Genomic DNA, 27,971 nt, shown 5'->3' with positions numbered 1-27,971 from the left:
AGGCAGCCAAATATATTCTTACAAATCATAGCAATGCTTTGGAAGAATATTTGTGCTTATCTTTTGTAAGAGTTTCTTTTCTTTCAACAGATAACTGGCCTGGGGGTCAAAGGACTCGCCCCCCACCCCTACGCAGGCTGAGGGACAGGTCTCTCCTGCTGCAGGATGCTTTGAAGACAACTGGGGAATTCTGGAGCTGAAATTTCAGTCTAGTTAGAAAAATGAGGCAATGATATTATTAATTGGTTTAATTTTAATATATAATTTTGGGGTGCTAGAGATTAAACCCAGAGTCTACCACATGCTAAGCATTTGCTGTACCACAGAACTACAATCCTAGCCTCATTTATATTTTTTCAAAGACAGCATTTTTAACAGGATGACAGGTGGTTTTGATAATACACTATAAGGCCTCCTGTAAAAGGTCTGTAGAGCCAGATGTGGTAGCGCAGGAGGATTGTGGTGAGTTCGAGGCCAGCCTGGGCTACATAGTGAGTTCAAGGCCAGCCTGAACTGCGTAGCGAGACCCTGTCTCAAAAAGACAAAAACAAAAAAATGAAAAGGTCTGTGAAAGAGCAAAGGGTTGTTCAACTATCTCCTGGCCTCTTGATTCTTTGAAAATTGCTCAGAGGGGTTGGAATATGACCATATCTGTTCTTTATTCCACATTCCATATGTAATATATACCTAAACCTTCAAAAAACTAATCAATAGGTACTTAGTAATAAATTATTACAACTATGTTCCCTTTTGTTTTCACTTTAATCTCCTAAAATATACCATATGCTAATATATCTTGTTATTACTCTTTTTGTTGTTCTTATTATTTTTTTTACCTTTTATTACTCTTCCTGTATGTTATTTTACACGCTAAACTACTGCTGAAGAAGATGCACTCTGGTAAAATCCATGGTTCCAACTGCCATCTACTGGATATAAAAGTAATAGATCACTTTGGAAAGATTTTTTTAAAGTAGCTTTTGAGTTATAATTAGTTTGCACATATTTACAGTATACAATTTAGCCAGGCGTGGTGGCGCACACCTGTAATCCCAGCACTCGGGAGGTTGAGGCAGGAGGATCATTGCGAGTTCAAGGCCAACCTGGGCTACAAAGTGAACTCAAGGCCAGCCTGAACTTCATAGCAAGACCCTGTCTCAAAAAGATAAAAAAAAAAAGAAAAAAGTATACAACTTGACAAATTTATCTAATGTATATACATTAATGATACCAGCACCATAAACAAGATAATGAATCTGTCTATTACTGTTCTAGTTACTTCTTTTATTGCTGAGAATTTCAGCTCACAGTGGTAGAGATTTCAGCCCATAATCGGCTGGCTGCAAGGCAGGGTGGCGTGGCAGAGGGGCATCACAGAACAGAAACAGTCCATGGTAAAGCAGGCAGGCAGAAGAGAGCAAAGCAAAGAAGTAGCAGCAGCAGCAGCCAAACCTGCCTTTATATTTCATCCAGGCTACCTGCCCTTTGAACGGTGCCACCCACACCCAGGTGGGGCAGGCTTAATCCCAGCATCGCACACCCTAGGTCCAGCCACCTCAGAAAAGCCGCCCCCCTCCCCATGACCCCATGAGGCTTGGCAGGGGACATCTAGATATAATCCATAACAAGTACCCACAAAACCCTCCTTATGTCCCACTGTAATCTTTTCCTTTGGCCACTCTGAATGCCTGTTTGGCTTTCTGTTACTATAAAATAGCCTCAAAATTGGGTAGTGTAATTTCTCCAATTTTGTTTCTTTCAAAATTATTTAGCTATTCTTTTGGCGTTCAGTTTTATTTTATGTATTTTATTTCACTTTATTATTTTATTTTATTTTTTGGTGCTGGGTATTAAACCCAGAGCCTTGTAATGTTAAACATATACCACTGTGCTACAAATTAGCCCCATTATAAATTTTATTTTTATTTCTGTACTTACTTAGTTCTTTTTTTCAGTACTGTATTGACAATTGAACCCAGCTCAGAGACTGACTTCACACTGAGCTACATCCACAGACTTTTTTTATTTTTCATTTAGAGATAAGGTCTCACTAATTGCCCAGGCTGGGCTCAGACTTGTAATCCTCTTGTCTCAGCCTCCCTGAGGACTAAAATTACAGGTGTGTGCTACCACTCCTGGTTCCTATTATAAATTTTAGGATCAGCTTGTTTATATCTATGAAAAATGCTACTACAATGTTAACTGAAATTTCTTTAAATTGGTGGAAGCATTTGAAGGAATTTACTACTTTGAGTCTTTTAATCCAACGTGGCATGTCTCTCTAATTATTTAAGTCTTCTGCTATTTCTTTCAAGAGCATTTCATACATTTGAGTATACAGATCTTGTACATGCATTGTTAGATTTATATCCAGGAATTTTGCTTTTAGAGTTATTATAATTTTTAAACTTTTCTCCAATTGATAACTGCTTATCTATAGAAGTATGACTGGCATTTGTATCTATTAACTTGGTTAAACTCATTTATTCTCATAGTATTTCTGTAGCTTCTTTGAGATTCTTTTGATATATAATTATATTTCCTGTGAGCAAAGAGTTTTGTTTCTTTCTTTCTAATCTGTATGTTTTTATTTCTTCTTGCATTGCTGTACTGGATAAGACTGCCAGTACTATATTGACTTGGTGGAATATGAGTGGATATCTTTATATTGGTCCCAAGCTTAATGGAAAAGCATACAACCTTTATCATTAAGTGTTAGCTATATGCCCCTTCTCAGGTCAAGGAACTTCAAGTCTTGTTTGCTGAGAGGTTTTCTTATTACTTTTTTGTGATGCTGGGGAAAGACACGGAGATCCTCGCATATACTAGGCAAGTGCTCTACCATTGTGCTACCTCCCCAGCCCTCCATCCTCTTTCTTTTAAACTATCTGTATTATTAGATTTGCAGTGAGTGAGTGTTTGTGTGTGACTGGGGTGACTGGGGGTTGAACCCAGGACTTTCACACTGAGCTACATCCCTAGCCCCTTTTTTTAAATTTTGAGACAGGGTCTCACTAAATTGCCCAGGCTGGGCTCCAGCTTGAAACCCTCCTGCCTCACTTTCCAAGTGCTGGGCTCAGAGGTGTTCCCTACCACTCTTGGCTGCTCAGTTTCTTGAATCTGTAGGTCTTTGTCTAATTTGGGAAGTTGGGGGCCCTTATTTCTTCAGATATCTTTTTCTGTCCCACACTCCTCTCTTCCTGATAATTTGAATATTAGAAGGTGTACCACAGGTTCCTGAAGTTGTTCAGTTTTTTCAACCTTTTTTCTCTGCTGTTCTGATTGAATAATTTTCATTGCTCTATCTCCAAGTTCACTGGATTTTTCCTCTATCCCGACGTCTGTATGATCGCATTGTTGGCCCTTGTTGGTTGTCTTTTCCTATTTGAATCAAACATTTCATTGTTCTCTGTATACTAATTGTGGATTGTGTCCTGAACATAGTATTTTGGATATCATGTTACGAGACTCTGGGTCTAAATCCTGTTGAAAAATGTGGTGTATTTGTTTCAGCAGGCAATCTGCAAGGTTAGGTTCAGGCCAAGAGTTCCGCTCTGTCTTCTGTGGATGTGGTTTCCATGCCAATTCCGTTTTCACAGGCTTTGCACTGTTACTCAGGTCTGTCCCATGTGTGCTGCACAGGGGTCAGTCTGGGACTTGAACAGAGGCCTGGCATTAGCTCTGTTCTCAACTTGGGGCTGTTAATCAGGATTCAGTCCATGTATGATGAGCAGGTCAGAAGCCAGGAAAAGTTATAGAGTTATAAACACTCCTTAAAATTGTTTATAAATGTCTGCGTCAACCCCAACCTCAAAGGGCTTTTCATGGGGACTCTCCAGGGAACATGGTGGGCCTGAAGTCCCAGGGGGGCCTGCTTCTCATCCCCAACACTCACTGCAGTCTACAAGTTGTCCGGTCTCTACTTGGTTCCTTCCTGTTCTGTTTCTCTATTAAGGGAGGGCAAAGAGCAACAGGGCTGGCACAGGGAGTCTCCTAAGGCTCCAAAGAGGGCACAGAGTTCTTTATTGTGACCCTCAGGAGACCAGCCATGATCTGAAGCCTAAAATGGGGCCCTAGTACATCTGGCTTACGTCCTTAACCTAGTCATTTCCTGCCTGTTCTCAGGGCAGGCAGGTAGGAGACGAGTGGACTGGCTGAGGAGCTCCAGGGGCTATGATGGAGGGTTCTGAAAAGAAGATCTGACCAAATGTTCAAGAAAAGCCTCCGGTGTAGCTCTAATACCCTCTCCACCCCTGGATCTGAGAACCCACCCTGGTGGAACATGAGCTCTGGCTCCTTTCTCCAGCAGTAGAAGGCTCCCCCGTGCCAAACGTGAAATCCCCTACACTCCACGAGTCTTTTCTGGTCAGTTGCCTAAGTGACCACCTCGTCAATCAGACTTCTTAAAAGGTCATCTAGTTGACAATGAATCAAGACATCTGGTCAACCTACAAACTCAGACCTAAGGTCAGTGCCCAAATCAGAACAGTTGGTCAGACACACAAAGACCATCTGGTCCACCTACCTTGCCAAAAGGCAATCTGCCAGGGTCTTGGAGAGTCCCTGAACAATCTTGGTAGGCATGCCAAGAATGCAAGGCCTTGAGCGCTCTTTACACAGGCAGCTTCTCAGCCAGCTCCCTCAAGAAATGAGATGACCCGACATCTTCCAGATGAAAAGCAGGCTTGTAACATGCATTAGAAAAGCACCAAATTCCACACACTCTGTGTTCCTCACTATGTGTGCAGACATGCATCCAAGCCCCCCTGCATCACCCTCCTGAGATCTGGGGGCACGGAAACCAGCACAAACATCATGCTGATGCTCTGGCCATTACTTTCCCTCTGAATAGTGAAGTTCTTCATCTCTGACCAAGGCATCTCATGTCTTCCACATGCATTCATGAAACAGGAAAGCTTTTTATCTTACAAGCAGGGTAAAACCTCAAACTCCTTATTGTTCTGGACATTGACCCTCCTGCATCAGACACTGAGTCCAAGGTCCTCAGCCCAGACATTAACACCAGACTCCTCATACTAGGCTCCCAAGCCCTGCCTTTCCCCTGACCCATATCAACTTCCAGCTTAGGCTGCCAATGATCTCTTCCCCAGTTCCACCATCAGAGGCTAATGCTACACTATTAGCTCCAGAGCCCAAGACCCACCTCTTGCTTGAAAGACTAAGTTCTAGCCTCTTCCTTCAGAGTCTGGGTCTTCATTGCTCTTCTCAGAAAGCAAGTTGGGACTTCTGCCTCCAGCACATAAATCCCAATTTTGCCACCAGCACTACCCCACACCACCTCAATTCCTCCTCTAGAGGTCTAATCTCCATACCCCGCCCGATGCTAATTTCTGATTTCAGCCCCAAAGTCTAGCCTCTTCCTCTTAGTCATGAGATGAAGTCTCACTTCTCGGCAGAGGCTAAGTCTCAATTTGCACAAGCAGTCACTGGAGCTGTCTAACCACAGCCTGAGTGTTCATGACCCCATTTCTCATGCAGGGAAGAAAAGAAAGGGGTGGGACTGGCAGAGGTGGCCATGGAAACTTCCAGAGGATGCAGAGTCTTTTAAAAACAGACCCTTTGGGAAGCAAGAACAATAAGAGGCCCTGAGCCAGGCAGGCCCTCCGCCCTCTGAGGCTGGCTGGCCTTTAGATAATCACTGAGGCACCTGCTGGCCCCAGTTCTTGGGGAGAGGAGTTTGGAGAGAAGTGAGACTGACACAAGAGAACCCCAGGGGCCACTGGGGAGTGGATGTGAACCATACCTCCTGACCAAATGTACCAGCACATGCTTCCCTACCGGAGCCAGATAGATATGCAACCAGAACCTGGGCCTTGATGGCCCCATCTCTGGGGCAGAGAGGGAAAGTGTTGTGGAGAATGGCCCAGGTTAGCCCTGGGATTCTCCATGGTGAGTGCCATGTCTTTTCATGCAGATACTATGGAACTGGGGGCTCCAAAACCCCAAGAAGCACGCCTTTCCATGCAGCCAGCTGGCCTCCCAGCACTAGCAGTGATGTATGGCCCAGTTTATCACACAGAGGAGGCTGGAGAGTGTGGGACCCCTGGGATGGCCCTGGGGGCCAATGGGGAGGATGTGGAAAGCTTCCAAAGAGACCTTCTATGAAACAAGGGCCGCCCGGAGCCCCAGCTGGGCTCCGTCCTATTCAGCCAGAGGAAACCCGGCACCGTGCTGCTCACTCTGCAGTGTCACGGTGCGCAAGGCTGCTTGGCATCGTTGACTCCATTCTGGAGCCAGATTGACTTACTCAGCCACAGGGGCTCTGCACAGAGCACATAAGCCTTTTCGGGGATCCCCCACAGGTACCTCATTTTAGTGAAAGTCCCAGCCGCATATGTCAGAGGCTGACTCTTTCCAGCCCCAGTTCTCAGCAGGTGAGGTCAGAGAGAAATAGGACTGGCTTGCTAGTCCTTTACATGCTTGCTGGGCCCCCAGTTTCCTTCCTCTGCAGCCAGTAGGACCAGCACCAGCAGCCTCAGGGGCCTCTCCAGAGGAGAAGACTTTTAACTCACTGTGTACCCTAGGCTGACCTCAAATTCCTGAAAAGCCTCCTGCCTCAGCCTCCTAAGTGCTAGGATCACAGGCATGCTCTACCAGGTATTGAGAGATGACTCAACATCCAGGACTAGTACCCACCACCAGACTGCACTCCAGCAACTGCAGCAGGGTACTGAGCTACTTCCACCCAGTGACTTCCCACTTGTGGCCCTCAGCTGGGAGGAATCAGAGTGCCCAGAAGGACTGGATGAGCCCTCAGGGGCCTCCACAGCAAAGAAAAAAAGCCATTTAGGGGGGTTACAGTAGACCAAGGGTCATTCAGAGCCCTGCCCTGTGCTTCCCATCTGCAGATAGCATGGCTATTTGACATAGTCCTGGTCATCTTCCAATCCTCATATTTTACTTTCCCTTTTCTTTCTTTCTTTCTTTCTTTCTTTCTTTCTTTCTTTCTTTCTGTTGTTTTGTTTTTGCAATAGCGCAGGTCAAACTGAGGGGTGCTCTACCACTTCCCCCCTTTCTTTCAGTTTTCAGGCAGGGTCCTGCCAAATTGCCCTGGTAGGACTCAAATTCGAGATCTTCCTGCCTCAGCCTCCCTCGGTGCTGGAATTATAGGTGTGTGCCAGGTTCTAACCCCATTCTTAACCTATAACAGTGAAGGAGGGTTGGGACCAACACCAGAAGTTCCAGGGACCTGTTCAGAGGTTGTGGCATCTATTTGTGAGAGTCACAGCTCTTTGTGAGGGTCCCCTCTGCAAAGTAAATGAGGACCAACACAGGGAGTTCAGAAGTGGTTTTCTGTCATACTGGGATGATCCGAATCCCTAGGACGTGCTTCCCCAATCCCAACTGTAGCCAGCTACTTAGCCAATGTTGAGTAAGGAAATGCCCAGATTTGTTTCTAATCCATACCTAAACCTGACCATGACCCAGAAATCAAACAAATGAATATTGACCTCAGTTTAGCCGGGATGTAGCTCAGTGGTACAAGGGCCTGCCTGGCAAATGCAAGGTCCTGAGTTCGATTCCTGGTACTAAAAAAAGTACCAAATATTGACCTCAGTTTAAACTGAATCCTAACACTGACCCTGACCATGAACCTGACCGTCACACTAATCACACCCCAAGCCTGATTCTAAATCTGACTATAAACCTTAATCCTAGCCAGGCGTGGTGGTGCACACCTGCAACCCCAGTACTCAGGAGACTGAGGCAGGAGATTGCCACGGGTTTCAGGCCAACCTGGGCTACATAGTGAGTTTGAGCCCAGCTTTAACTGGATAGTGAGACCCTGTCTCAAAAAAACAAAAATAAATAATTTCAAATTTTTAATCCTAAAACCAAGCAAAAACTAGATCCTAAACATTACCTAATCATGATCCTGACTCTAACCTCTAACATAATCCTAAATTTGATCTTTACCCTAGCCATGAATCTGACCCTCAACTAAACCTAACCAGAATGTTGTCATTGGCCCAAAACCTGACCTAACTCTATGCCTACCTACCCCAATCTTGACCCTAATACTAACACTAAACATCACCCTAACCTTTTCCCTGACAGTAAGCTTGACCCATTCTTTTTTTTTTTTTTTTTTTGAGACAAGGTCTCACTAAATAGCCCAGGCTGGTCTCAAATTTGTAGCAATCCTCCTGCCTCAGCCTCCCCAGTGCTGCAATTACAAGCATGTGGCACCCAGTTTAAGCTTGATTCATTCTGACACTGATCCTAAAATTGACACTCACTCTAACTCTGACCACAAATTAACCCTAATTATTAAATTTTTTATTTATTTATTTATTTTTGCTGTACTAGGAATTGAACCCAAGGCCCCAACCACTGGGCTACATCTCCAGCCTCTTTTATTTTTTCATATTGATACAGAGTCTTGCTAAATTGCCCAGGCTGGACTCAAATTTGAGATCTCTGTCTCAGCCTTCAGAATATCTGGAGTTATAGACATGTGCCACCATGCTTGCTAATTGTGCAATTAACTACTTCCCTCATCCTGACCTTTACCTTGATCCTAAATCTAACCACAACCCTAACACTTAATATTATCCCTTAGCCAGGTGTGGTGGTGCACACCTGTAATCCCAGCACTCATGAGGCTGAGGCTGGAGCATTGCTGCAAGTTTGAGGCCAGCCTGGGCTACAAAGTGAGTTCGAGGTCAGACTGAACTGCATAGTGAGACCCTGTCTCAACAAACAAAACAAAAACAAACATTGTCCCTTAACCTAGCCTTAATGCTGACTTTGAGGCAAAAGTGTTTGGTCAAACATTCTAGATATTTCCGTGAAGTTTTGGGTTTTTTTTTTCAAACCCAAGGCCTGTTGCATGCTACACATGTGCTGTACCAGTGAGCTACAGCCTCAGTTCTGAAGATACCTTTTAGATGAGACTAATATTCAAATCACTGGGCTTTGAGTAAAGCAGATTACCCTCCATAGTGCACTTTGTTCAATCATTTGAGAGACTTAAAATGGAGACTGACATCCCTAGAAAAGAAGGAACTTTTTTTCAAGACAGTCTTGTTATGTAGTCCAAGCTAGCCTCAGACTTGTTATGTAGTCAAAGCTATCCTCAAATCCTCAATCCTCCTGCTTCAGCCTCTTGAGTGCTGGAATTACAAGTATGCACCACCACACCTGACAGAGAAGGAATTCTCCCAGCAGACTGGCCTCAGGCTCTAACAGCAGCTTTGACTTTCCCTGGGTCTCCAGGTTGCTGGCCCACCTTGCAGATTTTGGACTTTGCCCACCTCTATAATGGGGTGAACCAATTCCTTAAAATCTCTCCCTACAGATAGATACATCTTAGTTAATTTTTCCATTGCTGAGACAAAAATGTCCAACACCTGAGGCTAAAGGAGGAAAGTTTTATTTTGGTTCATAGTTTGTAGAGGTTTCAGTCCATAGTCAGCTGGTTCCAAGGCAGAGTGGCAGAGAAGCATCACAGGGGAGAAACAGTTCATGGTGTGGCAGGGCAGCAAGTAGCAAGTGATGGCAGCAGCAGAAGTAATAGCAACAGCAATCCTTCTTTCTGTTCCTTACATTTCATCCAGGCTACCCACCCTTAAGGCACCAACCTTAATCCCAGCATCACACAGTCTAGTTCCAGCAACCTTGGAAAGGCCCCACCTGTGACTGCCTGAAGCTTTAGGGGACACTTAGACACAAACCATAACAAGATACATATAGATAGATGATAGATAGATAGATAGATAGATAGATAGATAGATAGATAGATTGATACATAGATAGATAGATAAATAGATAGATAGGTAGATAGATGGACCCTAGTATATCACATCATTTCTGTTTCTCTAGAGAGTCCTGATTAATACTCTCCAGAGCATGCTGGAGATCTGAAGTGATTACCTTTGAGGGTTTTTGGTTTTCTTGTTTTTGTTTTGTTTTGTTTATGGTACTGGGACTTGAACCCAGGACCTTCACACTGAGCTATATCCCCATCCATTCTTATTTTTTATTTTGATACAAGGTGTCATTATATAGTTCAGGCTGGCCTTGAACTCACTATGTATCTAGCACAGATGGGTCTCACAATGATCCTCCTGCCTCAGCCTCCTGAGTGCTAGGATCACAGGCACCACCACCATACCTGGCCAAAAATCCTGAATTTAACATCTTACTTCATGGTGAAAAACTTAATATTTTCCTCATAAGGTCAGGAATAAGGAATATTCACTCTCACAAGCTCTCTTCAATATTGTACTGAAAGTTCTACCTGACCTTATTGGTGAATTCTATCAAAGTTTGAAAAAGGAAAAAAACCAGGCCCACAAAATCTTTTCCAGAAAAGATATCACAGATCTGAGATTGCACAAATAGTATAAGGAAGAGCATATATGTCAGAAACAGTTCTACATGAATGGATGCATGCATTCTTTCTGGGCAAAGTCATCTTCTCCTAGTCTCAACTACCAATCACTTCCAAATGTGCATCTCAGGCCTTTCTGTGGAGGTCCAGCCACACATCTATAAATGCCTGCTGACCATTACCAATGGATTACACTAGAGACAGAAGTCAAGCTGTCCAGCAGGCTGTGCTCCCTCTGAAACATACCGGCTCCCTCTTTGCCTCTTCCTAGCTTCTGCTGCTTTGCTGGTGATCTTTGGAGCAACTTGGCTTGCTGCTGCCTAACTCAAATCCCTGCATTTGTAAGGACTCAGCAATATCAGGGGGGCCGGGGATACAGCTCAGTGGCACAAGCACCTGCCTGGCAAGTGCAAGGTCCTGAGTTCGATTCCCTGTAACAACAACAACAGCAATCTCAGACCCGCGCATGGTAGGGCACAGAGAGACCTACTCAACACTTTCGTGACTACTGCCCCACTGTTGGCCTTTGGAACACACCTCTGTTCAGCGGGCTGTGCTGGACAGCAAGTGGTCCACGCAAGCAGCATGGAGTCCTTTACTTTGTGCGGGTCCTAGATGTAGGCTCATTGCCATGTTCGGGGGCCAATGGCAGTGATCTGGCAGTGCACGCTCCATCAGCTACTTCTAGTCAGTCTCAAACAACATGGCTAGCCAGATGTGGTAGCACAGGCCAGTAATCAGCACTCTGGGAGTTGAGGCAGGACGGTCGCAAGTTCAGGCCCACCTGGGCAATTTAGTGACTTAAGAGAAACCCTGTCTCAAAAAATAAACGGAGGAAAAAATAAATAAATAAACGGAGGGTGGTGTGAAGGCCCGGGGTTCAATCCCCAGGAAGGAGGAGGAAGACGAGGAGGAGAAGGAGGGAGGGGAAGGACTAGTTAAGGACAAGATCCTCCTTTTTCTTCAATCAGTTGTCCCGCTCCCAGCTCCAGTGGGCAGGCTTAAGAGATAATATGTGGGTCAGTCAAAGAAATAACCGACCCTCTATGGACTAAGGACACAGGCAAGCCCTTCTGGCTCAGGGTTTCTCATTGGTTGAAGAAGCCATCAATCAAATTCCAATCCCCTCTCCTTCGCACCGACGAGGGCAGGGTCCAAACCCGGCTTGTCAGTCAGCTTCATCTCGGAGCTCAGCGCCCTCGACGCCTCGGGACAACCTCGAACTCTTCATCGGTTGGCCTAGCGCCTTCTCGGTATAGAGTCCACCCTCTAAAGCTGTCAAAGCTCCTCCGAAAAACCTTTGAGGAACCCAAGAACTGTCACTGGATCTGTCACAACTGGCGCTGGCCCTTCCCATTCATCTATTGGCACAGAGACAGGCGGGCCAGGAAAGAAGCTCTGAGCCCATCCCAGCTCCTCTCTGCTGGTCCTTGTAGGGTGTCTTGTTCCTTGTCCGATGTTAGCAGGGAAGGGAGGCAGCCGGGCAGTGTAGGTTTCCATGGCTGTAATTGTACTGTGGGCAACCCGCGCCCTTTCCGTCTCTGCGCAGCCACGGTACAGAAAAACAAAAATCTAGGGCGGGGCCAAAATATTTCAGATTGATTCCAAGTGCTGCTGTTTTTATTTTCTCCTATAGCGCTTAGGTGGCTTTCATCCAGATCACCAGGGTTGAGTCCTGGTATAGGAAGGGGAGTGTATGTGTGTGTTTGTTTAAAATTTGATGAATCAGCGGGGCACTCTGGCACACGCCAATCCCGGCACGTGTGAGGCTGAGACAGGAGGATTGCCGCGAGTTAAAGGCCAGCCTGGGCTACACAGTGAATCCAAGACCAGCCCAAACTATGTAGCAAGACCCCATCTCAAAACAAAACAAAACTTTACAGGATCAAATCTTAAACTGACTTCTCTGAGCTCATTATTTCAAAAAAGAAGTTTTCAAACAAGGCTAATTTCATAGGGCAAGTAGAATTTTTTTTTGCAAAAAGGAGAAAGCGCATGCCGGGTGAGAACCTGTGACTTCAGAGTCTTAGCAGAGCCGAGGCTGGAGGGAAATGGACGCGGAGTGCATTTCACATTTTAACGCTGGAGTTTTTCAAATCCTAGTTTGGAAAAGTGCAATTTTGCTATACCTTTATTTTTTAAATTTTGACCTTTTATTTATTTTGATTTTCACTCAGTTTTTATCTTATAACGTTAATTCTGATGTTTTATTGTTTTATTTTCATGCTTTATTCTAGCTTATATATATATTTTAAATAATTTCAAATTATATTGCTGCTGGCTTTTTTAATTAAAATTCAAGGAAAATGTATTTATTCATCAAGTGTTGACAGGTCTGATGCCATATATTTATGATACTTTGGACTTATTGATAGAATGTTGTTATTTATTCATCCTAAGAACCACAGTATGATGGTCTGGTAGGGGATACCTTATAAATATTAGTAATTATTAACTTTTAATAATACCAATGAAATTAGGATAGAAATTGTGATAATAAATGCAATTAAGGACTGTATTATTTTGTGTTCATGTTTGCCAGTAATATTCATTGTGCATTGCATAGAAATGTGATTGTCTGCCTGGTGTGGTGGCGTATGCCTGTAATCCCAGCACTTGAGGGGGCTGAGGCAGGAGGATCAACACGAGTTCAAGGCTAGCCTGGGCTACATAGTGAGTTCAAGGCCAGCCTGAACTATGTAGTGAGAACCTGCCTCAAAAAATACAAAAGAAAAAAAAACAAATGTTATTTTCTCTTTTTCGTTTTTTCCTAGCTGTTTTGTGAGAAAATTGTGAGGAATTTTGCAAAGAGATTTCAACATCTAACTTTTGTGGTGCTGGGGATTGAACCCGGGGTCTTACATATGTGCTCCACCACTGAGCTATACCCTCAGCTCTTGAATCACGTTTTTTTAATGATCAATGCTTTTTATTACATAATATTTAGTAGTCATGCTCAATCAACAACGCCAACAGAAACTTGTAAATACTCTGCTAAGTAATCTAGCACACTACTACCTTTTTAAACTGTATTAACGTTAAAATAATTCCTGTATTCTTTACTAAATTATTAAATTAATTCCTCTAATTATTAAAATAATTCCTCTATCCTTTACTGAACCACATTTATTGACTGCTTAGACATACTATGAAAATTCTAAATGCCTCTCATATATTATCTCATCTAATCCTCATGGGGAAGCACCTTTTATTACCCCCTTATCCCCATATTATAGATGTGAAAACCATGTATTGCTTTTGTTTCTGTTTTGTTTTTTGGTACTGGGGATGGAACGCAAGGGCTGGCAAATGCTAGCCAGGTAGGTGCTTTACCACTGAGTCATAGCCCCAGCCTGCCTTACCCCCATTTTTTCTTCTGCTACTGAGGACTAAATGCAGGGCCTACACCAAGAGTTATATCCTCAGTCCTTTTTAAAATTTTAAATCAGGGTCTCTCTAAGTTGATAAATTGCTGAGGCTGGACTTGAACTTGCAATCTTCCTATCTCATTCTCCCAAAGTGCTGACATTATAGGTAGGCACTACCATACCCAGCCCCCACCCCACTTATTTATTTCTTTATTCTTTATTTATTTATTTACAGACAGGGTCTCTCTATGTAGTTCCGGCTGGCCTTGAATTTACCATATAGCCCAGGCTATCTTTAACTTGTGGCAATCTGTTGGACTTCTTATCCATCCCTGTCCAGGGTGTACCGGTCCTTAGAACTAGATGCCCATGGATGAATAAGAACAGTAAAGAGAGACAAGTAAAACAAGAGAGCCAGGGCTGGCGATTTAGCTCAGCGGCACAGCGCCTGCCTAGTAAGTGAGAGATTGTGAATTCAATTCCCAGTACCGGAAAAAAAAAAAAAAGAGAGAGAGAGAGAGAGAGCCAAAACTCCCAGATAAAGGGGCTTACAGCCTCTCAGACTGCCTTGCCTCCTATACCAAATTCAGTCACCTTTTATTGAGGGAGAATCTAGGACAAATGGGCAGATACCAAACATTTTAGCAAGGATAATTAAAGGATCACCCAAGACATGCCTATAATCCCAGCACCCAAGAGGCTGAGACCAGAGGATGTAAACTGAAGGTTAAACAAATCATTGTGTCCTCAATGTATTCTAATCAAAGAATGTCCTTCTCCACAGCAATCCTCCTACCTTAGGCTCCTGGGAGTCCAGGCACATGCCACCATGCTCAGCTTTCTTTTTATTTTGAGACAGGTCCTTGCTAAATTGCTAAGGCTGGCCTTGAATTTTCAATCCTCCTGCCTCAGCCTCCCAGGTAAACTGGGATTACAGGCCTGTGCCCAGCCACCATCTCATTTTTAAAGGGCACTTATTTTAAATATGTCCATGGTCACTACATTAATTAATGAAATTCATTCATTCAACCAATATTTACAAACAACTAGTCTATGTGAGGCAGTGTTGTGACCCCCCATGAACTATCACAATATCCTTATGAGATAGGATTAGTTCCAGTTTTCATAAGTTCCAGTTTCCAGAGGAGGAGGACAAGGGCATAAGGTCACACATTTGGTATGGAGGGGCTGGGATTTGAACCCAGGCAGTCCTGGCTCCCAAGGCTGTGCCCTGAACCACGACGTTACTACCTTGAGTCCTAGTTCTTCTTTCGAAATTTTTTTTTTTGAGACAGGGTCTCACTATGTAGCCCAGGCTGGCCTCGAACTCATGGCGAACCTCCTACCTCAGCCTCCCTAGTGCTGGGATTACAGGTGTGCACCACCACACCCAACTCGAAGTTCTCTCTTTAGACACTTCGCACAGGTCTTTGTCCACATCATGTTTTTCATTTTTTAAAATTTATTATATTTGTACTCCTCAGGGCTTTGTGTATGTTAGGTAGGCACTTTACCTCTAAGTGATATCCCCAGCCCTCCATCGTCTTCGTTCAGTGAGGCATCTTCCCCGGTGAATCTGGCTAAAATCTCTGCATATGCATATGCACATGTGCACTGAGATGCAAGCAAACACACAGACACCCACGAGCACACATGTACCCGTATATACACACAGATGTGCAAACACGCGGACACTGTGTGCACACACATCCATGCTATCCCCTTTTCTGCTTTTTCTTTTCAACATCTATACCTATCAGATATTCTTTATCAATTATCATTACTCTAAATTGTTGTTTATTTATTTATTTATTTATTTTTTTGTCTTTTTGAGACAGGGTCTCGCTATGCAGTTCAGGCTGGCTTTGAGCTCACTTTGTAGCTTAGGCTGGTCTCAAACTTGCAACGATCCTCCTGCCTCAGCCTCCGGACTGCTGGGATTGCAGGCGTGCACCACCACGCCCGGCTGTTTATTCTTCAAATGAGTTCTCTGCCTCTGACACTAGAAGTCGGCACCAAGACAGCAGTGATGCCTGTTTCACCCATTGCTATATCCCATCACACAGCAGGTACTTGTTAAATAGCTGTGGTATGGGTGAATGAATGAGCAGGGAAATGACAGTGCCCACTTCAAGGAACTGTATCTGTCTTACTCACTGGGCCTTGTGCTTTAGAAATGCTCTATTTTGCTGGGCGTGGCGGTGTACACCTGTAATCCCAGCACTCGGGAGGCTGAGGCAGGAGGATCGCTGCAAGTTCTAGGCCAGCCTGAACTACACAGTGAGACTCAGTCTAAAAAAAAAAACAGAAAAAGAAAATGCTCTTTAACTGGCACAGTGGTGTACATCTGTAATTCCAGCTAATTGGGAGGTTGAGGCAGGAGGGTTGCAAGTTCAAGGCCAGTTTAGGCAATTCAGTGAGACTGTCTCAAAACCAAAATTTTAAAGGGTTTGGGACATAGCTCAGTGGTAGAGTGCTTGCTCAGCATGGGTTCTTTCTCCAGCACTCCCCAAACCAAAACGAGAAAAAAGAAATGCTCTGATAGATATGAAGGGTTAAAGAAGGTTGGTATCTGTTATGTTGGCTGAGCAAAGCTGGATCCAGAATATTAAGATTCAAATAGAGTTGGGGTCAAACATTTGGATAAAAACGATATGGTTCAGTTGTGTAAGCACTCATGCCAGCCCACCCCTACCCTGGGAAATTCCTGAGAGCAGGGACCTGGTATCTACCAGTGACTAGCATGCAGTCAGGGCTTGGCACAAGGCAGGCACTGAACTCCCACCTCTTCTTCCCAAGGTCCTGAAAAGATCAGTCATCCTTAGCCAGGTGTGGTGGCATGTGCCTATAGTTCCAGCACTTCGGAGGGAGGACACTGCGAGTTCGAGGTCAGCCTGGGCTACATAGTGAGACCTTATTTTAAAACAAAATGAAAAACATCAGAAAACAAACAAAGGTCTGGGAATACAGCTCAGTGTGAAGGCCCTGGCTTAAATTCCCAGTGGAGGGAGTAGCAGGGAGAGAGAGGCGGGGGCAAGGAAGGAAAGTCAGTCACTCACTACAATGGTGTGATGTGCTGATCCCAGGTCTACCCCACAACTTAGCAATTTCGATTCCTATCTGTATGCCCAAGAGAAAGGAATGTATGTGTCCATCAAAATGTGTGCTCAAGAGCTGGGGATACACTCAGTGAGAGAGCGCTTGCCTAGCACACATCAGGCCCTGGGTTCAGTCCCCAGTACTGCCAAAAAAAATGTTTACAGCATCGTTCATGGAGGCCTGGGGAGTGGGGCGCAGTGGGAGTGCTCACCTAGCACATAAGAGGCGTTGGGTTCCATTTGCAGCACCACAGAATAATTGGAGAGAGCCCAAAAGAAATCTACTCAAATGCCCAGCAACACTGGAAAGATGTTCACACAGTGAAACAGACACAGCAAGGAGGACAAACAGGACACACACAACAACACAGGTCAGTCTCACAAACACGGCACTGAATGGAAGAAGCTGGACCCAAAAAGGCGTTTGTGCTTAAAAGGAGTGCAAAATCAGACAAAAGTAGGCTGCATTGGTGTTGTTTAAATGTTAAGAATATTTAATACCATGAAAATATTTACACTACATATTAAGTAATGTATAAAATGTTATTAAAATTTTGTGAAATTTGCATAAAGGCATTTTTATAACCAAAATATATCTGAATAGAATTTCTATGTAAGTACACAGACCAAAAAATAGCCAACACAAGCCAGGCATGGTGGTGTACACTTGTAATCCCAGCATGGAGGGAGAGTGAGGCAGGAGGATCTCAAATTCAAATCCCACCTGGAAAATTAGTGAGAAACTGCCTCAAAATTAAAAATAAAAAGGGACTAGGAGCTCAGTGCCAAGGCCCTGGGTTCAATACCCAGTGCCACCAAAAGAAAAATAGCCAAAATGGTCTTGAAGACTAAAATTGGAAGGCTTACGCTATCAAGAATCAAACTCAGCAGGGCATGGTGGTACACACCTGTAATCCCAGCACTCTGGAGGCTGAGGCAAGAGGATCACCGAGAGTTCGAGGTCAGCCTTGGCTACATAGCTACAAAGTGAGTTCAAGAGCAGCCTGAACTACAATAGTGAGTCCCTATCTCAAAAACAAAAACAAAAAAGCACTCCCACAAAAAGAACCAAGCTCTATTTTAAAGGTTTGCCAATTAAGAAAGTACAGCATCTACACAAGAACAATTTAAGAATAAAAAAGAACAGAATGCAAGGGTCATAAACTTTTTTCTGAAAAGGACCAGATATTAAAGACCGTAGGCTTTGCAGGTAAAATGGTCTCTGTTAAAATCATTCAGCTCTGATGCTGTAGCACAAAAACAGGCACAGGTAATATATAGATGAATGGGCACAGCTGGGTTCTATGACTGATTTACAAAAGCAGGCAAATGGCCTTAGTTTGCCTATTTTCATAGGGAATCCAGAAACAGACACATACAAAGATGCGAATGTTGATACAAACTATAGACATAGATGTGACTTACGATACAGGGGGCACTGAAGAGTAACGAGGAATGAATGGTTTTTGCAACAATATACACATCTGATTGACTAAACATATAGAAAAAATTGATCCCTACTTCATACCATACATAGAAATAAACTCCCCCTCAACTGCAAGTACACATGTGAAAAATCTAAATGATAAAGCTTCTAGAATACCACATAGAATATATTCATGACTTTGGGGCAGAAAAAGATTTCTTTAAATAAGACCCAAAAGCACTGACCACAAAAGAAAAGAGGAATTCTTTGGGTTCTGTTATCAGTCAGCACTCACTAGAGAAACAGATGTAAGAGAGATATATATGCCAATCATGGTGGCACACGCCTGTTATCCCAGCACTCGGGAGGCTGAGGCAGGAGGACCGCTGCAAGTTCGAGGCCAGCCTGGGCTACACAGTGAGTTCAAGGTCAGCTGAACTGCATAGTGAGACTCTGTCTCAGAAAGGCACAAAAAAAAAAGATAGCTATATAGACATACTGTATATGGATTTGTAAGATAGGCTCACAATGGCCACCTGCTGTCAGTAGTGGGAGAGGGCAAAAATGTTGTTTGCTCGCCAGGGAGCTGAAGGATACAGTCAAAAATCAAAAGCCTGGAGCTCACTGTAGTGTGAATCCCTGTAAGGAAATGTTGCTCCCCATTAGGAAGCCAAAGGGTCTGTGCTAGAAGCCAGGACACGGAAGTCTAAGGTGAAGGTAAGGCTGGAGCTCTCCCTAAGAAATAGAGGCAAGCCTTACTGCTTCATTCCACTCAGGCAACAAGCCTACTGGCTGGTGCCACTCACACCCAGGGTCTTCCATCCTCAGTAAATCCTGTGCTAAGCCAATCAGTGGGCATTTTTTACTCAAATGGACACAATAATTAACATCATAGGTGGTATTAAAATTATGAATTTTTAGTCATCAAAAGATAGTATGGGGCCAGGCATGGTAGCGCACGCCTGTAACCCCAGCACTCAAGAGGCTGAGGCAGGAGGATCACCGTAAGTTTGAGGCCAGCCGGGATTACATAGTGAATTCAAAGCCAGCCTGAACTACATACTGAGACCCTGCCTCAAAAGACAAACAAACAAAAAAGGACAGTTTGGGATAAAATGTTGGCAATATATATAACTAAAATTTGAGACATTTTCATACTCAGAAAATATCTTAAATTCCTACAAATGATTTTTTTTTCCAGTACTGGGAATCGAACTCACAACCTTGCGCTTGCCAGGCAGGCGCTGTGCTACTGAGCTAAATCCCCAGCCCCGATTTTTTTTTTTTCTTGAACAGGGTCTTGCTATGTAGCTGAGGCTGGCCTTGAAGTGGTGGCAATCCTCTTGCCTCAACCTCCTGAGTATTGGGATTATAGATGTGTACCACATGCCTGGTCCTCCTACAAATGAAAAAAAATTTTTTTTTGAGACAGGGTCTCGCTGTATAGTTCAGGCTGACCTTGAACTCACTATGTAGCCCAGGATGGTCTCGAATTTGTGGTAATCCTCTTGCATCAGCCTCCATAGTGCTGGGATTACAGGCGTGCGCAACTACACCCGGCTTTACAAATGAAAATTTTAAAACAGAAAATCTAACAGTAAATTAGACAAGAGACTCAAATACTTAATAAAAAAGAAATATCCAAATAATCAATAGTCAGGGCCCTAGGGCTGGGGATTTAGCTCAGTGGCACAGTGCCTGCCTGGCAAGCGTGAGGTCGTGAGTTCGATTCCTGGCACCAGAAAAAAACAACAAAAACAAAACAAAACAAAACAAATGTCAGGGCCCCTTGATTTCACAGACCCCTGCCAAATAAGCAATAGATATCTAAAAAGATGTTTAACCCCAATCTTTATTAGGAAAATGCAAATTTAACATGAATAAAAGGTGCACGCCTGTGATCCCAGCACTCAGAAGGCTGAGGCATGAGGACTGCTGTGAATTGAAGGCCAGTTTGGACTACATAGTGAGTTTAGGAGCAGCCTTAACTGTATAGTGAGACCCTGTCTCAAAAACCAAAGAGTGTCTTAGTTACTTCTCTGTTGCTGCTGAGACAAAATACCTGATGCCCAGAATTAAGGAAGGAAAGGTTTATTTAGTTCATAGTTTGTGGAAGTTTTAGTCTGTACTTAGCTGGATCCAAGGCAGATTGGCACATGGCAGAGTGCAACAGCTCACGGCAGTGGAACACGGTAAAAGCAATAAGAGCACAAAGGGAGGAGTGGCAGCGGGGAGAGCAAGCTTCTTTCCCTCCCTCCTACTGCATGCAAGCTACCCGCCTCAGGGCGGGTGTAGCACTCACTCCCATAATCCCAGGATTGGACCTCAGATCAATCATAAACTCTAGAAGCCCACCCCATGACTGCATCAGGATTTGAGGGGACATCCACACACAAACCATAACAAAGTACCAGGTGTGGTGGTACACACCTGTATTCCCAGCACTTGGGAGGCTGAGGCAGGAGGATCACTGCCAGTTTGAGATCAGCCTGGGCTACAAAGTAAGCCTAAGGCCAGCCTGTACTGTATAGCAAGACCCTGTCTCAAAAAAGGACAAAAAAAAAAAAAACCCAAAAGCAAAACAAAACAACAAAAAAAAGAGCAATTGTATCAAACACTGCTGGGCATAAAATGTTACAATGGACCATCTGCCACAGCTGCTCATACTCATACCATGACCCAGCAATTTCATTCCTAGGTTTATACTGAACAGAAATGTATATGCATTTATATATGTCATAAATACATGTGTAAGAATAGTCATAGCCATATTCACTTATAATCGCTTTGTCTTAGTTGGCTTTCTGTTACTGTAACAGAATATCAAACACTGGGGAATTAAAGAAAAAGGTTTATTTTGGTTCACAGTTTGTAAGTCCACCTGGTGCGTCATCTTCTTGGCTTAGGCAGTGCTGTTAAAAGTCAGAGGAGTGGTTGATTTCCTTTGGGTGTGAGGGTGAGGGTCCAGGGAGGACCTGAAAGAACTCTCTAGGTTTGTCCATGTAGCTTCGCTCACACTCACTTTTTTTCTTTCTTTCCCTCTGGCTAGGGATGGAACCCAGAGCCTCACACGCTAGGCAAGTAATCAGCACTGAGCTACAGCCTCATCTGTGTGAGATGTGTGTCTTGAGTCAGAGACCATCCAGATTCGGGGTGGAAGGAAAGACAAAAGCATTCAGACTCATGGAGACACCAGAGGCAGAATCCCCACACCCAGAGAGAAGTGGGGGGAGCACCCACCCTCAGCAATGGGAAGCCCCTGCTCTCGCCCACTACCCTCAATCTTTGGTGGCCAGGCTGTCCCGAAATGTAGGAGGGGCCCAGTAGCTGGTTTCTAAAGGGGGCTGAAACCAGTTTCTTCCTAGAACTGCACCCCCACCATAGGAGCCCTGGGCCACCCTATAAGCAGCCTGGGCTATTCTGAGGCAGGGAGGCCACATGGGAGAAGACAGAAGTGACAGATGTATGGGTGGGGACTCCGTCTGGCACGTCCAGCACAACTGTCTTTCAGATGACTGCAGCCCCAGCCATCATCAACTGAAACCACCTCAGACCTCAAGAAGTGCCACCCAGCTGGGACCATGCAGGCCACAGGACTGTGACAGATAATGCTACCTTGTGCTTTTAAGTCACAAAGCTTTGGGGTGTTTGTTACACAGCAACAGATAATCAAAACACCTAGGAAAAGCTGCAATGGCTTTTAAGGCTTGTGATATTCCCATCTCCATGTCCCCTTAACACAAGCAACAGGAGCCAGTCAGATTCTTCAGTCCCTTTAATTATGTGCCCTGAGGATGGGCAGACAGTGGGCAGGGTTAGGGAAGGCGGCTCTCCTTGAGGCCCACCTGGTCAGTCGTCGTCCGGCAGCTGGATCTTGCTGGGGTCGAAGCAGTTGGATTCCATGAGCGGGAGGCCGTTGGCCTCTCGGTATTTTACAAGCCTCTCCGCTTCTCGACAGGCCCAGTCATGCATCCTAGAGGCAGTGGCAGCAGGGGCAGATGTTTGAAGTTTCACCGGACACACATCCCCCTCAGCTCCCCACTCCCCAGTGGTACAGGGGCAGGATTTCCACCAGAGGCCCCTTCAACCTCCACCCTGCCTCTGCCCCCATCCATCCCACTCTCAGACATCCCCTGCACCTGTAGTCAGGCAGGTACGCCACAAAGGTGGTCCCAAAGACAAGGACAATGGAGAAGCCAAAGAAGAAGACAGCACGCATGTTCCAGAGGTCTATGACAGGGTCTGTGTCGAAACCATGAGAATCTGGGTTCTGTGGAGAAGGAGAGGTCAGTGAGGGGCCCCTGCTTCTCCATAATGCTGGATGCTGTCCCTGAATAACCTGATCTCCAATTCCCCTCAAATCAATCTCTTCTTCTGCATTAAATTCCTATTCTTCTATTCTTAAGACATGCCAAGCTGCTTCCCACCACAGGGCCTTTGCATTTGCTGTTCCCTCTGCCTAGAAAGCCTTTCCCCCAGATCTAATCATGACTAGCTCCATCTCCACCTCCTCATTCATGGTTTTGGCTTCAACAATTCCATTTGGAGGCACTCCCTAGTCACTTTTTCTATTCAACTGAACCACAGGAAACTGCTATTTTTTATGTTTATTTTTTTCTAATCAGATTTTATTGGTACATTTTAGATATACATAATAAAACTGCTATTTTAATCAGTCAAGAAATGGTTACATATTGGCAATTTCCTACGGCTGAACCTAATAAAATACCACCCTACAACCAAGTTAACTTTCCATCCACTTATTCTATAGCATCCTATATATCTAAGCCTCTCCAAGGGAGGTTAAGCATCAGATTTTTTTCTTCTTTCTTTTGCAGGTTGAACCCAGGGGCACTCTACTACTGGGCTACATCCCCAGCCCTTTTAATTTTGAGAGAGGGTCTCACTAAGTTGCCTAGGCTTGCCTCGAACTTGCAATCCTCCTGCCTCAGCCTCCCAATTAGCTGGAACTACAGGTGTGTGCCACTGCACCCAGTAGAGCCAGGCCTTTGCAAATACACGAACCTTCACAACATCCCAGTGAGGCAGAAAGTGGCAATAACAAACACCTTCTAATGCCCGTGCACTACTTTCAAAGTGTCAGCTGCTGCCTTGAGCATTTGATAGTATATCTTATTTTTTTTTTTTTTTTTTTTTTTTTTTTTTTGGTTTTTCTCCGGTACCGGGAACCGAACTCACGACCTTGCGCTTGCCAGGCAGGCACTTTTGCCGCTGAGCTAAATCCCCAGCCCTGATAGTATATCTTATTTTTTAGTGGCGTTATTGCTTTTTTCATTTTACGAGGATACTGAGGTACCAAGCGGTTAAGCTACTTGCCCAAGGTCACACGGCGAGTAACTGTTAGTGCTTGGATTGCAACCCCGGCCATCTGACTCCAGAGTCTCTGCTGTTAATACAATACTGGAGACCCGGTAACTCTAGGCTCAAATACTGGTTCAGCCACGTACTGTTCAACCAGCTTGGGCAAGGAAGCAGTTTAATATTTCTGTGCTTCACTTTTCTTATCTATATAATGGGAATAACAACAGTCCCTACCTCAAAACTGGTTGTTTCGCAGATTAGCTGAGTTAATATACACAAAGTGTTTAGAGCAGAGGCTGGTCCCGTGCAAGTGGCACTGGCACACTATCGGAGTTTAATAGTGCTGAGGCTAGACTGTTTCTAAAGCATTTCCAGCGCTAGCCACTTCAGCTTTTATTTCTGTAAAACAAAACCAATCCCAGCTCTTGCCCTGGACGAAGATTATCAGGCCACAAAGTCGAAAACCAAAATAGGCAACCTTCCCAAGTCCTCAAAGATTTAGTCAGCTGCCCCGAAAACGTCCTCTAAGACGCCGCGTCCGCCAATTCCCAACTGACCCCTCCGATGTCCCCGTTCCCCTTCCCTCTCACCTTCTCATATAAGTTTTCTTGCTCGGGTTCTGGGTCCTCCTGCCATTGTGCGGCCGGCTCTGGCGCCCGCTTTCCGGTCACAGTGGACGGAGTGACCACGGCCCTGGAGGCGCTGGATTCCCAGCGAACGCGGGCAGCCGGGAGCCCACGCGTTGCCGCTGCTGCCAAAAGGCGACGAGCGCACAACCCTAAGAGCCCCGCCGCCATGTCAGACTGCGCTGCAGGGCCTGTGGGGCGGGGACGGAAATGTGATTGTGCGCAGCTGCAGCTAACCCTACCGCGCTGGTTGCTCCGCCCTCACCGTACTAAGTAGATCCTGGGTCTGAGCTTGTTTTCTATTGAGGTGGGGCGCTAGGAGCCCTCTTTCCTTTCCATCCCATGGCCTCGTGGGACCAGTCACTCCCTCGATCGGGCTAAGGAATTTCGTCTTGATAGGTCTGCTCGTTTCCTTGATAGGAAAAAAGAGATGACATCTGGGTGGCCCTTTGGGGAAAGAGGTGGAGCTTCTGCTTGTCTTTCAACTTCTGAGGAAGCCAAGCTTCTAAAAAGCGGGCCTTGAGGGATTGGCCAATAGCTACTCTTTTTCGGGACTTGCGGGGCGTTCGCAAGGAGCGTGGGGGAGGCGGCATACGCTTGCCAATCAGAGGAGGCCAGGGCTGGCCGATGACAGGCGGCAACCAATAGACAAGGCCGGCCAGAGCGCGCTCCCTTAGTAGGTGGATGGTGGTCGGAGCGCCGGCTCGCGTCTCCTCGTCGCCATTTTGTGCTGGTGATTGCGGCCGGCTGCGAGTAGGCGGCAGTGACTTTCCCTGGGAGGGCATCGCGCCCGGCGCCTCTCCCCTCCCCCGCTCCTCCGTTCCGCCTACAGCCGTGGACTGGATCGTGGTGCGCACGGGCCTCTGCTGAGCTGGGAGAGTTGGAAGAGGTGGCGGCGGGCCGAGGTGATGCCTGGGAGCCCTCTCTTGACAGCCCGGGCCGAGAAGGTGAGCGTCGACGCTGGTCGTGGGGGCGGAGGTAAGGGACCCGGGGCGGAGGCGGGGCGGGGGCGAGCAGGCGCGATTGCGGACTGTGGGCCCTGGGATCGCGCCCGGCGGAGGGAAGGATGCGTGCACGATCCGAAGAGGGGGGTCCAACCCCCCTCGTGAGAGCGAGAGCGTGTGCGAGCCGTGGACACGGGCTGGGCGCACGCGGCTTGGGGGAAGGGAGCGACGGATGGGAGAGAGCTACTTGGGGCGTACTGGGGTTACTCCATCGAACTTTAGCCGTGGGAAGGCGCGTGGCTGTGACTTTCTTTTTTTTCCACGGGGCAGGCATATGCTGGCTGCCCGTTGTTACTTTGGCACTTACCTGTCCACGGGGAAATGCTCTGTGGCTCTGGCCCTTGTTTATGGGGGTGGGGAGGAGAGGGAAGACAGAAAGTGACTCCGGTCTTTATCCTTGGGATGTGTATCTGTGACTCCGGTCCTTTTCCATCAGGGGACTGTCTTGTTACAGGCCCTAACCCACTTGGTGAGTGCGGAGCCGGGCACAGGGAATGTGTGACTTTTGCCCCTTTTAGGGGAGAGTTGTTATCTGCGACACTTTGAGAGGGGGCTCGGTGTGTGATGATGGACCTTACCGAGGGCTCTTTGTGTGGTTTGGGCCCCTAGTTGTGCGGGGCTTGGGTGTAACCTGGGTTCTTGTGGCTACCAGTGTTAGCCTGCGACCCTTTTGCCAGAGCCCGTAGGGGGATTTGTGTTTGGCTCTCAGCCACTAGGACTCCTGCTTGTGATTCTAACTTTTCCACATCGGGAACAGGTAACTCTGGCTCCCTGTGGCTTGAGGAGCAAGAGAAAATTGGCGTGTATGTGTGTATGTGTGTACATGGAGGAAAGGCGTGGTGGCAACCTGGTGTTAGGCAGGTGCTACAACCGTCTGGCTTTATCCGATTTCTGTTCAGAGGGCGGGACCCGAGGACTCTGGGATAGGTTCTGACCCCTGGCTGGGTCACATGGCTCTCGGGACTCCGTTCTCACGGGCAGCACTGCGAGGTGAATTAACCAATCCCCCATTGCAGCAAAAGGTCGTAGTGTTTCTGAACAGTCTGGGAAAGGGCCTGCTTTGCCTCTGGAAAGCTCCGCCTCAGATCCCGGGGGATAGAGCCACCTCGGGACCGGAGGCAGAACATTAGGGCTGGGCCAGTTCCTGTATGAGGGCTAGGGTTGTGTTGGCCAGGAGCCCAGAGAGGTGGCAGCTGTCCCATTGCCAAGTTAGCCCCTTTACACACACCCCAAACAGCTTCTGACAAGTTTCTGTCTGCCTTGTCAGGGGCAGCCAGCATCCTGTGGGGAGGATGAAATGGGCAGGTGGAAGGAGCCTGGTAAGAGCCAGGGACTCTGGAAGGCATTCAGCACTGAGAGGCCGCCCTGCAACAGCCCGGGGCTTGCACTTGTATGCCAGTCTCAGGCAGCAAAACCCTGGTCCCACAATGGCGGTGCCATGAGGCCACTGACAAGATGCCCCTGTCTGAGGAAGCCTTTGCTGTTGCCCAGGGCAGTGGGCTCTCACCTCATGTTTGTGGGAAAAGGAAGGAGCAGGCACCGTAGAGGCTGCCCGCCTGCTCCAACACAGGAACACTAAGAGGTGGGAAACAGTGTCCCTGGGCAAGGGTCAGCCAAGACCCTTGACAAGGAGGGTTTCACAAGGAGGCGCTCTCTGCCCCAACTGCCCTGACCCCTTTCTTCCTTCTGCTCTCCCCAGAGTCCCTGCAGGAGGCATCACCCAGGCTGGCAGATCATGGTGGCAGCAGTGGGGGTGGCTGGGAAGTGAAACGGAGCCAGCGGCTGAGGAGGGGCCCCAGCAGCCCCCGCAGGGCCTATCAGGACATGGAGTATGAACGAAGGTAAGTTGTTGGCTTCTGTCCCTCACAGGTGCCTGTGCTTGCTTGTGTAAGAACTGACCCAGAAAGTTGCTAGGAGGGGACGCCTGGGCAGGGGCAAGGGTACAGCAGATGAGTCGTTTCTTTGTAGCATGTATGTGTCTGGCACCTGTTGTGAGCTAGGACCTGTGCTAGGCTCTAAGTGTACGGTGATGAATGAGACAGATTGTTGGTACTCAGTATCTCATGGGGGAGACCATGCAGGTTACAGGTGATGACAGTTAGCCTGAAGAGCCAGGCGTGGTGGCACACGCCTGTAATCCTAGCACTCGGGAGGCTGAGGCAGGAGGATTATTGCAAGTTTGAGACCAGCCTGGGCTACAAAGTGAGCTCAAGGCCAGCCTGAACTGCAGAGCAAGACCCTGTCTCAAAAAAGACAAAAAAAAAACCAAAAAAACAAAAAAAGACAGTTAGCCTGAAGAGTACCACGGTTGGATGTGAGGGTGGGGAGGGATCAAGAGAAAGAGGGGCATGGAGGCTAAAGCCCAGGCTTCTAGCTTGAGTGACCTGGCTAGGTATATGGGGCCGTTAACCAAGGTGAAGATAACCACTGGGAAGGAAGAGCAGAGAGGTGTCAGGGCTATAGTTTGGAGTTTGAGAGATGGATAGGAGTGGCATTATTGACATCAGGAATTTGCCCAGCACAAGTACTGTATGGGACAAGCCAGATCAGAGAAGGGAAGATAGCAGGGATTGAGTGGGCTACAGTTGGCATAGTTGTCTTGGAAGAGATACAGGGTTTTTGTTTTTGTTTTGAGATGAGGTCTTGCTATGTTGCCAAGGCTAGTCTCAAACTCTTGGACTCAAGCAATTCTCCTGCCTCAGCCTCTCAAGTGCTGAGATTATAGGTGTGTACCACCACACCCAGCACAACCCCTTTTTCAATATATATA

General features: G+C 46.3%; 3 protein-coding genes across 7 annotated transcripts in view; 2 read left to right on the top strand and 1 right to left on the bottom strand.

The window, feature by feature from the left end:
* Positions 1-798, top strand: part of Rgn (regucalcin) — a 20,414-nt gene extending 19,616 nt beyond the window's left edge. For both annotated transcript variants that reach the window (XM_005408971.2, XM_005408970.1), the window contains exon 7: positions 91-798. In XM_005408971.2, the coding sequence (XP_005409028.1) occupies positions 91-141 (51 nt within the window). In that variant the 3' untranslated portion in view covers positions 142-798. The remainder of the gene's footprint in view (positions 1-90) is intronic.
* A 21,208-nt stretch (positions 799-22,006) lies between these two features.
* On the bottom strand, positions 22,007-24,474 carry Ndufb11 (NADH dehydrogenase (ubiquinone) 1 beta subcomplex, 11, 17.3kDa). Its single transcript, XM_005408963.2, has 3 exons — positions 24,162-24,474; positions 22,389-22,519; positions 22,007-22,222 (listed from the first exon to the last, which is right to left on the bottom strand). Exons 1-3 carry the CDS (start codon positions 24,366-24,368, stop codon positions 22,099-22,101), a joined length of 462 nt encoding a protein of 153 aa, XP_005409020.1. The 5' UTR covers positions 24,369-24,474; the 3' UTR covers positions 22,007-22,098.
* A 426-nt stretch (positions 24,475-24,900) lies between these two features.
* The window catches only part of Rbm10 (RNA binding motif protein 10), a 29,462-nt gene continuing 26,391 nt past the window's right edge, over positions 24,901-27,971 (top strand). For 2 of the 4 annotated variants that reach the window (XM_013506927.1, XM_013506926.1), the window contains exons 1-2: positions 24,902-25,175; positions 26,901-27,042. In XM_013506927.1, the coding sequence (XP_013362381.1) occupies positions 25,106-25,175; positions 26,901-27,042 (212 nt within the window). In that variant the 5' untranslated portion in view covers positions 24,902-25,105. Of the gene's footprint in view, positions 25,176-26,900; positions 27,043-27,971 lie in introns of all 4 variants that reach the window. The other 2 variants (XM_005408964.2, XM_005408966.2) reach the window with 2 other exon arrangements.

Source organism: Chinchilla lanigera, unplaced genomic scaffold, assembly GCF_000276665.1.
Source record: "Chinchilla lanigera isolate Chin_1 unplaced genomic scaffold, ChiLan1.0 scaffold00115, whole genome shotgun sequence".
NCBI lineage: Eukaryota > Metazoa > Chordata > Mammalia > Rodentia > Chinchillidae > Chinchilla > Chinchilla lanigera.
Note: the sequence above shows the minus strand (reverse complement) of the source record. Positions and strands in the feature narration are given on the sequence as shown.